The following is a 14,787-nucleotide window of genomic DNA, read 5'->3' as shown; positions in this document are numbered from 1 at the left end:
CTGTCAGACAACCTGGAGCAGAGAAGCTGCAGGGAAGATCAAAGAACAAAGTAAAAAATAAAAGGTTGTAACACATTACACAAGGAAATCTAGCAGGAAGATGCATTTGCTCTACCTTCACAGGGGTATCTTCAAACACTGACAGCAACAGCCAGGACTACGATGTTGGTTTTCTGATAGACAGGACTACTGAAAACTCCAAGCCTACCACAATAGCACAACCCCCCCCACCACAGATCCTAGCCACAAAAACTAGTTGGTATTTTCACTTCCCTCCTCTCTCCACAGCCTTCTCCCCAACAGAGCTATTGAATCAAAAAAACATTTTGGTTTTACTTTAAGGCAGTGGCTATTTTAAGCCCAAGTTACTTTGAAATAAAAATAGAATTGTTTGCCTTGCCCCACACCCCACCCCCCCACCCCCGAAGGAAAGCAGTATTAAAACCTAATCGCCTTTCACACACAACATAGGTGCAAGGAATTTGCATTTTCCCTGCCGAAGAATGCTGTGGGAAAGACATCCCGTACACATCTCCTGAGTTCATGAGAACTGGAGGTAAACTTGAGGACCAGCTGACAGATGCAATAAAAAGATTTGCTTTATTCTATTGCAGGAATATCCCTTTGACTGTGACCCTGCCATTTTAGTCATGATTCCTCTGGGGTACGTCATGCCTAACATCTCCCACTGTACATCCCTGAAAGCAGAGGAAGCGCTGGCCTCCGAAGCTGTAACTGTCCTTTGTTTTTACCGGATATTTTCAAAGTAGCACAGAAAAAGCAATTACATCTGGGATCACCTCAAGGGGTTGCTGGCAAAAATCCAGAGGCTCCATAGAGAAGCAGCAGATTGCAGATTTCGATGCCTCAGGCAGGATGTCTGTTTCCACAATGGCTGGGGAAGGAAGCAATATAAAGGGAGATGGTCTGATAAGAGGATGGCTATGATAAAGACTCTGTTCAGTACTAATTTCTTTCAGCAAGAAGAAAGGTACCCACAGTCACTGGGTTACAGACATTAGTCTCTTGTCTCAGTGAAAAGGGAACGGGTTAGTCTTGAGGCAATGTTGAATACTAGATTTTAAAACAAGCACAAAAATAGACAGAGAGCAGAACACATGTGACAGACAGTGGGTTCTTCCCATTCATCCTGCAGTTTTGCAGAAAGTTGTTAAAATAATTTCTTCATCAACTTCAATGCTGGTGGCTCTGTCCTGCTTTGTCACAGATAGAGGAAAATCGGCAGCTGCAAGGTGAAGCTCTGTGCTTTGTGAAATCAAGCATCATTTCAACAATAAAAACTTCCAGGCTTTAACTTACAAATTTGTTCTGCTGCCCCTGGATAACTGGGAACATTCACATTAGTGAACAGAGTGGCATTACTGACTGGCCTATAAAGAGCTTTACTGAAACCTTAAAAAGCACTGTACCATGGAAACAATCCCCTTTTCTGGCTGCCAGCTGGTCTTTATGCCACCCCGCTTTTTTTTTTTTTTTTTTTTTTTTTTTTAAACCAAGGGGAAAAGGACAGATTTTGGAAGTTAAGTCTGAGGCCAGGATTCTCTATATCAACAAAGCCATCACAGTATGACGGATAATCACATTCTCTTACTTCCCAGCATCTGCCCATGGCACATCATCCCACCTGCCCTCGGGTTTGGCTTGTTTTACCTTTTCCAGGCGTAGTTTTATTTTGTGCATTCCTACGTCAAATGCCAGCACTGACAGCATAAAGGGGATGGCTGCTCCTGCACTGCTTGGACTTGAAGTTCCCTCTTTGGAGAAATCCTGACAGGCTCGGAGGCAGGAGGCTAACGCTGCAGGCTGTATCATGAGCTCCTCCTGGCGGTCAGGAATACTGGATTAACTTCCCTGTGTTAAGAGGTCAACAAGGATAGTAACACAGCTTTCGAATAAAACCACAGCTTTCTACTATTCTTCTCTTCTATGCTCGAGAAACGCATAAAGTGGAAAAGTAAAATGAGCCACATATTCTGGGAGTGATGTAAAGTCTTTCATTCCTCACTGCTTGCACATGTGGCTAAAGGGAACGAACACATCCTTACCCCTCATATTTGGGGAATTTTCATAAAAATCACAAGTTTCGCGTTTTGTTCCAAGCAGAAGAATGGATTTATTTGCTGTGCTTTCCAGTCTTGTATGACCCACAGCCAAGGAAATACATCCTTCTTAAACATTTATGTCTGTTGAAGCATTCTCTGTGCTGAGTCTGCAGGACAGCAAGAAGGAAAGAGGAAGGAGTTATCCCTACCATCTTCTGAGACTGGAATGGAATGGATAGAATGGGAAATTCTATTCTACTCAAATAGCATGGGTAAAAATATTACAGACAGTTGAATTATAACTAATCCTGGCCCAAGGTAAGTCTCTTTGTTAGGCACTTCACAAGTATTCAGCATCCAACAGCTGCCATCCCAGAAAGGATACATCACAAAGGACAAGCAGTAACACCCAAGTGAAACAAGAGGGAGGAAAGAAAACAATATTAGAGTTTTTGCAAAGACTGTCACTTAGGGTCTCCACTCCCTTTCTGGCTGGCCATGAGAATATGATGTTATAGCACTGCTATAAAGATATAAGCTATAAAGATATTTAAGTATATAAAAATGTAAATACATGTATAAATAAATTTATATTAATTTATTATACACACTCTACCAGGCAGGTAATAGAAACATATCCTTGGCACTACATCTGCCTTTGCTCAGAGCTTTGCCATCAAAAACCAACTTGACCTACTGGGAAATTTCAGGAAGAGGCATCAGGCAATTTCTTCAGGGTGTGCTAATAGAAACTGTTGATAATCCTGCCTATTCTCTGTACACATCCAAGATGCCTCACATCAGAGCTATTAAAGCCAGCATCTTGCACTAGCCAAGGCTCCTTTTAGAAATGTTTTGTCCAGGACATCCTTCTGATAACTTGGCAGAGAATTGTCCAACTGCATTCCTATAAAGACAGTATTTACCTCAGAAGTCAACCCCTACTTGTGGGAAAAGCATGGACTAAATGTGCTGCATTCACATGGACACAAATATGCTTCTTCTGCACACCTCTAAGATACCGTGCAAAATAAAAATTATGCAGGTTCTAAGTTTGACAGTGGTCTAAAAGTCCCTTGCCGTAACATCTCCAAGAGAGAAAAAAACCTCTTTTTCTAAATTTTACTGTTACACTTTTTAAATCTCCCAGGTATTGATGTTATTGATGATGATTTGATGGTGTTGATTTGAAAGTTCTTTGGGCTGTTGAGTTTTATTAGCTGTTCACAGGTATGCCAACCTTTGGGCTCACACTGTGTCATTAATCAGCACCTTAAAATATAAATAGCATTTGAGGAGATGGGAAAATCAGCTAGCAAGAGTTGCACTCAGAAACCTCCCCAAAGATTTGGGGAACTCAAAAAACGTAGAAGAGAAGGCCAGAGATGTCTTGGTTTACATATGAGAATCACATCAGTGAGAAGGAATCAGTACTTCACTGCAGAAACACTGCACAGCATAGCCAAAAAAAGTAAGTGGAGAAGTAAAAATCAATATAGATCTCTAAAATGCTTGTTGAGATTCTGTAGCATCCAGCTACAAAAACTAAAAATATATAGAAATAATCAATATAAAATTTAACAGATTTTTAATGTTTAACTTGTATCAAACTTGGTTGCAAAAGTATATAAGTCAAACCACGAGAAAGTAAATAGGAAAAAAAAAAAAAGAGTCAATAAATACCCTCCAGTTCAGATCCTTTGCAAAACCAACCAGAATCTGGGCCCATTATAGCGCAATCTTCTTGGCAGCTAATAAAGAAATTCAAGCAGAGGGATGCAGAGTTTTTAAGCAAGTCTCCAAGAGATGCTTAGTTTACATGTTTTTATACAAAATGTGTCTGTTCAACCTCCTTCCATCCTATTACTGCAGTGACAGAAATGCTGATGATTCAGGGCCACTAACACAACTTTGCAAGCAAATCTGCTCCATTATGATGCGACTGGAACACTGGACAAAACTACATTCCACTCAGTTTCAAAGTAACAAAGGAAGGATGAAACAAACCAAAACGACAATGATTTAGAAAGAGCTTTTCCAAAATTGCAATATGCAGAGGTTCACTTTATATGATGCCAGTAGCATAAGTGAAAAACTGGTTTGGAAAAGACTTCAATAACGCTTCAAAATGCTCAAAACCCAAGCTGACCTCAGGGGTTTCATTTATAAGAAAGCTCTCACCATTCCAGCTTGGATAACTCCAGGTTATTTTTTTGTCACCTTTATCACAGGAATGTGTTTAACCTCTGCAGATGTGACATCCATGCAAAGGACAAGAGGAGGCCACCGAAGGGAAGGAACACCCAAACACCGTCCCCACCTGGCTGGGGATGGGAGCCAAACGCTCAGCTGACCCAGGTGAGGCTGTGGCCTATGCCCGCACAGGGGAAGGCAGGAATGTCTTTCAGGGTCTCACCCTCTCCATGCTCTGCACACAGGGCTGCCAGGGTCAGAATACCCTGCTGACTCGAGATTTCTCTGGCCCCTTCGCTCACCAGCACACCCCTGCGGCCCCCATCACATTAGCAAAACAAAAGTCTACATTCAGCAGCACAATCCAAAGCCTTCCCCTTCAAAGAATTCCTGCACAGGAGAAAACAACTCCGAGGCAGCAGAGAAGGTCATCTTGCCTCCTTCCCACAACAGGCTAGGATGCAGCAAGATCACTTTTTTCCAGAAGAGCACTGGGAGTTTTGAATCATCCTAAGTCTTGACCAAGGATCCCAAAAGAGCAAACCACAGCATCACCTGAAAACCCTCAGAAGAACAGCTACATATTTAAAGATATGTCACTGTATCAACTGAGGCATTAATACTAATCTCATCAGAATTATCATATGCATGTTCAGTATATGAACTGGTTAGAAGTAAAGGGTAGACAAAGCGTGAGAATCTAAGCAGATTCTTCCCTAAAAAAAAAAAAACAAAAAAAAAAAAAAAAAAAAAAAAAAACCAAAAAAAACCCCAGTGGTGCTTCTAGCTAGAAACCAACCCTATTATGACCCTGTTACTTGCAGTGGTTTCTATCAACCTAGTCTTTCAGGTATTAAGCCTATTCAATTCCTTCATGCAAGTGAGAGTGAAAAATCTAGTATTCCTGTACCTAATTAATAAAAAATTACTTTATTTTATATATATGGTTTCCTTTCTATTCTCTACCACTATGTACATTTTGATCTGATTAGTTAACATGACATCTTTAAGATACCAAGTTATATCACAACCTGTGCTCTAGTGCTTCAGCTAATGACTGGAGGTATGGGCTCCACAGAATGTTTAACAGATCAGTGATTTTTTTTTTGTGTTATTCCCAATCTTTAAATCCTTTTCAGTGAACCACAATATTGCAGCACAGAATAGTAACTCTGTTTTTTCTTCAAAATATAGTGAGAGTTCGCATCAGTGCAGAAAAAAAGAATACAGAAATGGCTGAATGTCCCAATCAAGGGGAAAAGAATTTAAGTATTTTAAGAGTATTGACAACACTATTTTCATGTCTACTGAAATGTGTAATAAAAGGATTAGTGAAGATATTCCTTTAATCATAGCTAATATTACTGCAGTTTGGTAGCTGATATTTTATACCGTTCAAAGTTCTTTGAGATTAGTGGCAACAGAAAATTAATGGCAGCATTACTGAAAACAGCCTGTAAGCCATCAGGGCATAGCAGTGGCCCTGTATTGTGAGTACATAAGGTTTGTATGAAGGAAATGTCTTACACTGGAACCATGAGCGCTGCACAGGAGAGCACTACTCTCCAAATACTTCAGTTGTTCCAACACAAATCACTTCTGCTTACAAACCTCATTCTGGGAACTGGGAAGTATAACACAAAGTATCTTTCATGTTCTGTATAAACTGAACTTCTTAAAATAAAATCTTCTTAACAGTGAAGAGAATGCATTAACAGAACCAGTGTCTAAAGTAACTTCCTGTAACACCAGAAGAGGTATGTTATACAGCGTTTTTGAGTTTTCCCAAAGCATCTCACCAATTCCTCTTTTCTGACCTGCTGCAAAAATCTGGGGAAAAAGGCATCCTTCACATGCCATGTCTCATTTAATGCTTGGTCTCCCTCTCAAGACTACAGTTCAGCATCACTTGTGCTTAATGACAGGCACAGCTGTCCAGCTGTGCAACACGATCAACTCAATTCGCAGTAGTGCACTGCACAGCTCTCAGATTTTTCTTCTCCCTGCTCCCAGCAGACCTGGACTGAATATGAACAGACTTGGAAGCAAAATAGTTCCACTCAAGGAGGAACCTCATCTGAACAACCAGTTCTGACATTACTTTTAGGACAGCTGGCGTGGGAAATACACTTTGAATGCTCTCCTTCAAGAGGTGCAATGCTTTAAACACGGGGAACCGCTCTGTTCAGTAACCAGATCACGATGGAATTTAAAACTCTTTCTACAAGAGCTGGTTGAGCACAGGAAAATTTCTACTGTGCTAGAACTGTGACAAAGCAATTCAATGGGCTTTTGTAAAAAATTAAAAAATCCTTTGTAACTAGAAATCAACTTAAGAATGAAGCACAAGATTTAGTATCTTCCTCAAATTAGTACTCGGCTGAAACTGCTGCCAAGTTAAACCAAAATTTCCACAGCCCACATCCTATTTGAGGAGACCAGAGTAGCAGTTTCTAGAGTTTCGCTGCCTTTTAGCTTAACCAGAACAAAAAGCCAACTTGTATCTTTATGACTTACCACCAAGGTGTACAATTCATGGGCAAATGTTTCTTCCAGACAGATATCACATCCTCCAAGTATGGATGGGAACTTTACTCACACTCATTGCAGCAAAAATTTCTTACAAGGAATAAACTTTGGGGCAAAGCATCACAAACAAGCAGACTCTTTGTATACTGTTTTTTTTTTTTTTTTAGTTGACTTAAAAGTTCCAAAGTAGAGTATTTTTTCCAAGACCAAAGCAAATACAGCAAAAGCAGTACAGATAAATAGATCTATTAAGCCAAACACAGTTCTTCGAAAAATTGCAGTAGTTATTCTAAAGACTGAATATAACTGGCTTTTGAGAAATCAGACCTTAGTCTAGACAAAGCAAACTGTGCTATTACCCAGCTGTTAGGTGGAATACTAAGAGCTCTGGCAATGACAGATTTTATTCACTGTCTTGATCACCAGCTGCTTCTTCTGCAGGTAAAAATTTCAGTCACTAGCACTGTAAAAACCCAGGTGTTCAACAATCCTGGTTGTATCAGAAGGAGTAACAATAACATTCTGGTTTTACAGTTTCACTCCTCATTAACTTTTGGCTCGAGACAGCTGACATTACTTACCAGCACTAAAAGTGTAATTTCAAGGGATCCCAGGACAAATACTTCTATACAAAGAAAAAACCAAGTTTCTACAGAAACTAACACTCAGCATGATTGACGTCACCATATTCATGTTATTAGTCATGTTTCCATCATGAATCCAAAGTTCCACCTAAACAAAATGAACCAGAAAAGGTTTGGTTGAACGTGTTAACTCATGAGCCGCCACCACAAAAGCTTCACAGCTTAAGCAGGTCAGGACAAACCCTCTGGAGAGAGCTGAACTTCACTAAATGTACAGAAATGGAAAGCCAGTCTGTAGGCACTTTACCAGTGGGTACTTTACCTCAAACACAGCAGAATACTATTGATTAAAAAACAAAATCAGTACTTTATTCTTCAGATACCAGGAAGGGTATTTTGTTCATTCCCTGACTTTAGAAATTCAATTCTTTTGCTGGGTTTGGTAGCCTTGAAATCTTTAAAACCCATGTCCCTCAGGAAAGAACAATCCAGGTAATTATTTCTCCATTCTCAGCAAACAGAAAACCAGAAACTCTTGACTTATAATGAAAGTATGGCTCCAGCTGCTGAAGGCTATCCAGCAGCATTTAAAGCAGCCAATTGAGACATTTCATGTTTTCCAGTGTATTATCCTGTCATCCACTAAATAGCTGAGACAGAAAAAAAAATCTGAAACGTACCTGACAAAAAACAAAAGGGCAAATAGTAAAGTTGCTTGTGTAGGTTTTTATATGGGTATGGAACTTGTATTTGTGGCCCACTGAGGAGCTCTCTTAAGTCTATCACTTTTAAGACCAAAACATTACTCTGAGCAGTGAGTTGAGTGTGACAAATCCAGATGAGTATTTGATGGAAATGCATAGGTTGTTGCATTGCTATTCAATCACAGTGATTAAGACCTTTTCAAAATATGCAGTTGCTCTGACAGACAAACAGCTCTTTCAGATCTTTGGCAAATCTTGGGCTAACCAAATTTAAAATCAGTTTTAACACATGAATTGAAAAGATGTAAAGGCATGTCAAAATATAACGGGAACAGATATCTGGATGCATAAATATTTCATCATCAATCCCTGTACTTGACTCTATTTTTCCCTCCACTCAAATGAAATTTGTTTTTGAAACAGCATAGAAGTTTCTGCTCCTCAAATCTGCAACACTATCATGTTTAAACTTTAGGCCACAAACCTTCCCAGTTTGTCATGGGTTTTCAACTGTCCCATTAAGCAGTATGTGGTTTGATGAGGTCAGCGTTCTCGTTCTGTAAAGCACCTGGCACAATTAAGTCAATGAACAGATCTCCCAGTCATTACAGTCACCCATAAATTCTCTGTAAACTAGAAGCCAGGCTAAGAAGCAAACCTGAGCAGCTGAACAGGATGCTGGTATCAAACCCTTTAGCCATCTGATTCTTCCAGTGCCGTTGGTGCATCACTGATCTCAGGCTCCCTGAATGACCCTCAGCACAGCAACAGCACTGCAGTAGGTCAGTGGGGCAGAGGAAAAGGCTGCACAGCGAGCTGCAGGGTGGGGCAGCCATGCTTTCACCACCCTAGGAAAGCACTCACATGCAAACACTGCACTGCCACAGGAGTCAAAACAGAGAGCACTGGCAGCTGCAAAACAGATGATGATATCTGGAAAGAAAAAGCAGCAGGGAAGTCCTCCAGGACAAAAGCAAGTATGGCTAAGCATATGTAAGTGTGAAAGAGAAAGCTCTTCTTCCAGGAACTGCACAGGCATCAAGGAAAAAGAAAAAACCAAACCAACCAATAAATCAAGAGTTGAGTCAGCCATCAGTAGCATGAGACAAACCTGAACAAAAACCAAGAGCAAGAATACAAAAATACCATTTGACACCCTTCTTACAAATCTAGGTCTGAAAATATGATGAATCACAAACACTTCCACCTCCTTTTTATATTAGGATTCCAAAAGAATATACACATCTTCACAAAATACATTTAGTTGCCATATAATATACTTGGATTGAAATGAAATTTGCACTTTGAAAAAATAATAAAAAAAAAAAGGCATGAGAATATTCCCTCACACTTCTCCACAAAATTTCTTCTTTAAAATGTAACAAGCAAAGGGCACAGAGATTGGACCTAGAAATGCATTTTTTCTCCTGATGATACTCTGTACATTTTACTGTATTTACAATGAAGTAAATGAGCAGAAGTCTGAAGAAATTAAACGCTTTCCAGTGCTAAAATCAAAACATAAGCATACAATTTTTTAATTTCGTATTTTAAAGTACAGAAAGTGGAAACTATGAATATCAAATACAAATTTAAACAAAGCCACTTGTCCTCCCCTAGAATAATCAATGTGAACTACTGATAGAAACTTACAAATTTAAAGCAAAATCAAAACAAAATAAATACTGTACATACACTTTCCCTGCCTGCAGGCAAAAGAGGATGGGAAATACTGTTATGAATTGAAAAAAAAGCTCTTAAAGCTGCAGCATCCCATTTCCCAGCCAAATACTTAACACAGTAGTGCGTTTCTGTAAAAAGGAAGACACACATACACCGACACCTACTGAGCAGACAAGCTAACATTTTCAGAAATATTAAGAAGGAAAGATAGAAATTAGACTATGAGAGTAGAAAAAGGAGGAAAAGACAAATGGGCCAGCAAAACATTACTACAAAACTAGTTAAATATAGCCAACAACTAGCCCCGTTTTTTTTTTTTTTTTCCAAATTCCATGTTTGTTTTTTTTTTAAAAAAAGATTCACCAAAGCATTGGCAGCAATAGACATTTCCCAGCAGAAGTGACAATACATATCAATATAATCTCTTAAAGTGATCCCTTTCATTCCCTTCCCACAGCATGAAACTCTTATGGCTTAATTTATATTAGAAGTAGAAAAAGTCCTTTTTTTTCCAAACAGAAATGCAGCCTATGAAGAACATGCATCTCCTTATCAGTGCTACTTTCATTTCCCATCCACTGCATGACTTATCATTCATACTCTCCCACAAAGAGGGTTACCAGGGTAGTTTTTTGTTGAGTTTATTTTTTGGAAAAATGGATGTTGCAGCTTTTCATCTTGTTTAACAATGAACAGTAAGGCCCTTGGTTCCATTCATATTTCTTCTGTCAAAGAGTAGTGCTGGGCTCACTCAGCCCCAGGACTACAAACAGCTTTTAATGGTCTGGAAGTATTATGTGAATGACACTCTGGAAAGACAAAAGGCTTGGGGGTCGTGGTGGGAGTGTGAAGGGACAGGTGGGCATGTGGAGCTTAAAGAGGGCACTAGTCACTGGGTCATTCTAGTTCTGCTTAGTCTCCACAGCTACCAAAAAGGGGTAGGCAAGATTCCCACCAGCTCTGGCTTTGAAAGCCTGCAAAAGTTTTCAACACTTGTAACTTTATGGTCTTGTGAATGAAGGTAGCTTATGCCTCAGAGCAAAGCCAAAGTGTCTAAAATGTGGTTGTGACACTGTGCTCTCTTACATCTCTACCAAAGGTAACACAAGCACTTCAAACACCAAAAAAAAAAAAAAAAAAAAAAATAAAACCCCAAACCCCCCCATGTGATCAGAAAACAACAATTTTATCTCTCAACACCTAACCCTTATAAAATTCTCTTTAAGAATGAATTCATGTAGAGTATTATAGGTTGCATAGGTAATCTACCTCAGAGGTCAACAAAGGCTACCCTGTAGCCAGGGTTTATTAGCAAGTATAATAGGAGAAGAAAAGGGAAAGTTGCTGGAAGAATCTTTGATATAGTTTCTAGGTGGGTCTTTCCATTTTCATATTTGTTTCTTGTTTTGCAATTGTAGGAACATGAGAACTTAAGAGAGTGGGAAAACCCCTACAATATTACATTTCCTATTGTTCTGCCTACACAAAAAAATTTAAAAAATGAAATTGAGTTTTATGCCAAATGCAAGTTCTCTGACTTTTCAAAAAAGATTATCCTTGAAAACAAGTTACCATAGCAGGCATCATTTGCTGTTGTCCAGCCAGTGTTCCCTACTTCCTCCCTCTTCCACCCCGAGTGAGACAGCAAGGAAAAAAATTGGGCTTTTTCTCTCCACTACAACAACACAAGGTTCAGTCCATCTACAGAAAGATTGGTGCAGAAGTGATTTTAGCTAGAATACAATAAATATATCTCTACATACAAGTACACAAAACAAGTGAGGTCACCACATCCTCTTCATGAGCTACCAGGTTTCTTTTTCTCCTTTGTTGTTTTCTTTTTTTTTTTTTTTTTTAATACTGCTCAACATGGCAATTTCTTTTGAATTACTTGATCTGAGTTGGAACATCAGATTTAACTTCTGCTGGAAGCATGGATATTTGAAGAAAATGGGAATGAACCTCTGCCTGTTGACAGCTTGTGAAGAGTCTATTATATAAATTCATGACAGTGGAGAGCCACTCAGAAAAAAAAAAGTTAGAAAATTAGAGCAATAAAAAGCATACAACAAAGAAGAAATAATATATATGGGTCCAGCCATATCTATATTTCAGCTGAAAGATACAGATAAATAGCATGGATGGCCAGAAAAGAGACTTTGTATAAACCAATCACATGTACAAGAAAGCATACTATGTATTTTAAAATTCCTTACTCCAGATTCTATTCTGGCATACTTTTACTTCAAACAAAAATCTGTCTTTAAGGGGAGAGAACTCATTCTTTATTCTGCTCAGAATCTGATTGCTGCCCTAAACTGGAATTTTCTATCATTAGAAATTGCACAGCCAGCAGGAAGGAAACAGTTTGGTTCAATATGCTAAAGCTAAAACAGTTTCCAAAGCCTGGCAGGCATTAAACCATTTGCTCAAGTTTAAACAAAGAGAAAATTTATATGGGTATATAATTTTAACTAATATTGACAACATAGTTTATTTCTTTGACTTACTTTGGTGAGAACATATTAGAAGATAGTTAAAATATTCTCTTTTAACTATTTCCATCTAGAAAACATAGCACCTGAGAACAGCAAGTCCTTATAGTCATTTTCAGCACCTGTAGAATACTTCTTAGCTTATCTTCTGCTTTTTAGAAATCCTTGACTACCCCCATTCCCAATATTCTAAAGGTTGATAACTTGTGCTAATTAAAAAAAAAATTAAAATACTAAAAGCTTGGTTTTGTGAATCACTAATTAGCAAACAAACAAAAAAAAATTTAAAAACTCACCCATACAAGTCACAGAAAAAGTTAAGTCATCATAATGTAAAAGCAGGGCTGCAAAAAACATTCCTAAACTATAATTTTCAAGCTCCAGACAAAGTAAAGCTATGAAAGCTACCTGACTTTTTTGCAGTGGCACTATATTTTGATGTTTCTCCATTTAGAAATAGGACAACATAGTGCTAACTGGTTCTGACCCTGCAGCAACAAAGAACACCTGACATCAGAACTATTTCCACAAATTTCTAAAGGCATTTATAATCTAGCCTAAATAAAAATAACTCTGCACAAATACTCTGGAAAATAAAACTGACTTTGTTTTTAAACACAAGAGGAAATTATTCCAGTATAGGATATGGAGGAAGGAAAAACTGGTGTGGAAATTAAAATCAATTTGATGACTTGGAGAGCTATGCAGGAGTATTTTTACTCTTACCAATCAAAAAAAGAAAAAAAAAAAAAACCCAACCAACAATACTGTTGTCATTAGCATACTGACATTTACATTTTGGCTGGACCCTGCAAAATGCCCTTTTTCCATAATCAAGTAAAAGAATTCCCCTTTCTGCCTTCATCCCCATCCCTCAAAAGTTAAATATTTATTTTTATATTACAGAAAAATACAAATTTTAAATCAAAATTATTTACAATAATTCAGAATTGGCATTTGCTATCAGCTCTGTTTGAAACCTGACACAAATGGTCATTCTGATACCAGTAAGCTACTTAAATGCTTATATATATGGACCAGTTAAGACTTTGAATTTGCTGTCTCACCCAGCTTTGAAAGCAAGACACGTTCTCCTGCTTTCACGACTCCTCAGTAAAACATGTTTAACATACAATAACAACACTTAAATGCTTCTTCCATGCTACATTAAGTGAAATGCCAAATCTTTTAACTGCAATGTGTATCTTACTAGTTATTTGAGAGCAACTGTTCTGAAGAAACATTTATCTTAACTGATGTCCCCATTCCTCCAAAAGATATATTGGGTCTTCCTCCTTTGTACCAACTCTTAAATAACTAGTACAAATACAATTTCAGGGAGGTTTTTTTACAGAAGAAAATCATCACACACAGATCATCAGGAGGAAAATATGTACTCAGATTTGGAGGAAAGAGGTGCAGTTTAAAACAAGTCAGCTACTGGACGAACATAAGAAAATTCTTCTGTCTTTAGGAGTCTCTTCTAGTCCATTAAATAAATAAATCTGATATTAAAAAGGACAGGTCAAAAAATAATCAAGCTGGCAGAAAATATGCAACTTGCAAGTCAACAGAAGCCGAGCCAATAGCTTACAAAAAGCAGGAAAAAAATAATAAGATTCCTTATGCCTTAATTTAAAAAATAATTAATAATGCATCTCACCCCTATTTAAGACTATAACCTGAATATCAAATTTAGGAGTCCAGACTAATCACAATTAATGTGGCTCTCCACTGCACCAAACACACGTCATCAAAACAATTTAGAACTTTCACATTATTAAATCTAAATTAATAACCCCCCACAGAAAAAGTCTTCCCAATAAATAGTTTCTTAAATGAATTTTAAAGTTGTGAAAAATCTATCAGAAATAAATTATTGATAAACCACCTTCATCATCCTCCCCTCATTAATTTAGGTCAGAAACTACCAGCAACAAATGATATTCAAGCCCTGATGAGAGACTATTTCTCACAGTCCATGTCTCTCTGAAGATTTCCCCGTTCCCGTATGGTTATTGCTGAGCAGGTGTGGCACAGTGAAAATGCAGCATTGGGTTGGGTTTTTTTGTATGTTTTTTTTTTTTCCTTTTTTTTTTTTTTTCTTTTTCTTTCTTTCTTTTGTTCATCAGGCAGTGTTTTCTATGGTACATGCAAGTCTGCTTCAAGCAGAGGAATAACAGCAGCTCCAGGCTCTGTTGCCCTCAATACTGGTCTGTGTAGGAAAGATAGCAGTAGTAGAAGTAGCAGCTACATTAAACAAAGAAGCGTGCATGGCCATTCCGGTTCAGCTTCAGGATCTTCCCAAGGCGCTGTTTAGCAGTTGCCATTCCTTTCTTTGGACGTTTGCCTGAAAAACCCAAGCAGGGACTTCAGTCAGGAATTTCAGGATGAATTTTAATCATTGTAGAACAATGGTGGAACCCAGCTTTCAAGCTGAAGCAAGCAAAATTTTCCACCAGAATCAGTTCAAAATACAAACAGGGAACCAGAATAGTTAAAAAGAACACCCCCAGGAACTGTTTTCCCTAAACTT

The 14,787-nt window shown here is 38.2% G+C and overlaps 1 protein-coding gene across 3 annotated transcripts in view; it reads right to left on the bottom strand.

Annotated features, from left to right (window-relative positions):
• Positions 1-9,582: 9,582 nt before the first annotated feature.
• KDM7A (lysine demethylase 7A) overlaps positions 9,583-14,787 on the bottom strand; it is a 61,794-nt gene continuing 56,589 nt past the window's right edge. For all 3 annotated transcript variants that reach the window (XM_053943145.1, XM_053943146.1, XM_053943147.1), the window contains one exon: positions 9,583-14,601. In XM_053943145.1, the coding sequence (XP_053799120.1) occupies positions 14,507-14,601 (95 nt within the window). In that variant the 3' untranslated portion in view covers positions 9,583-14,506. The remainder of the gene's footprint in view (positions 14,602-14,787) is intronic.

The sequence above is a fragment of the Vidua chalybeata genome, chromosome 5, assembly GCF_026979565.1.
Source record: "Vidua chalybeata isolate OUT-0048 chromosome 5, bVidCha1 merged haplotype, whole genome shotgun sequence".
Taxonomy (NCBI): domain Eukaryota; kingdom Metazoa; phylum Chordata; class Aves; order Passeriformes; family Viduidae; genus Vidua; species Vidua chalybeata.
This window is presented reverse-complemented; position numbering and strand designations above follow the sequence as displayed.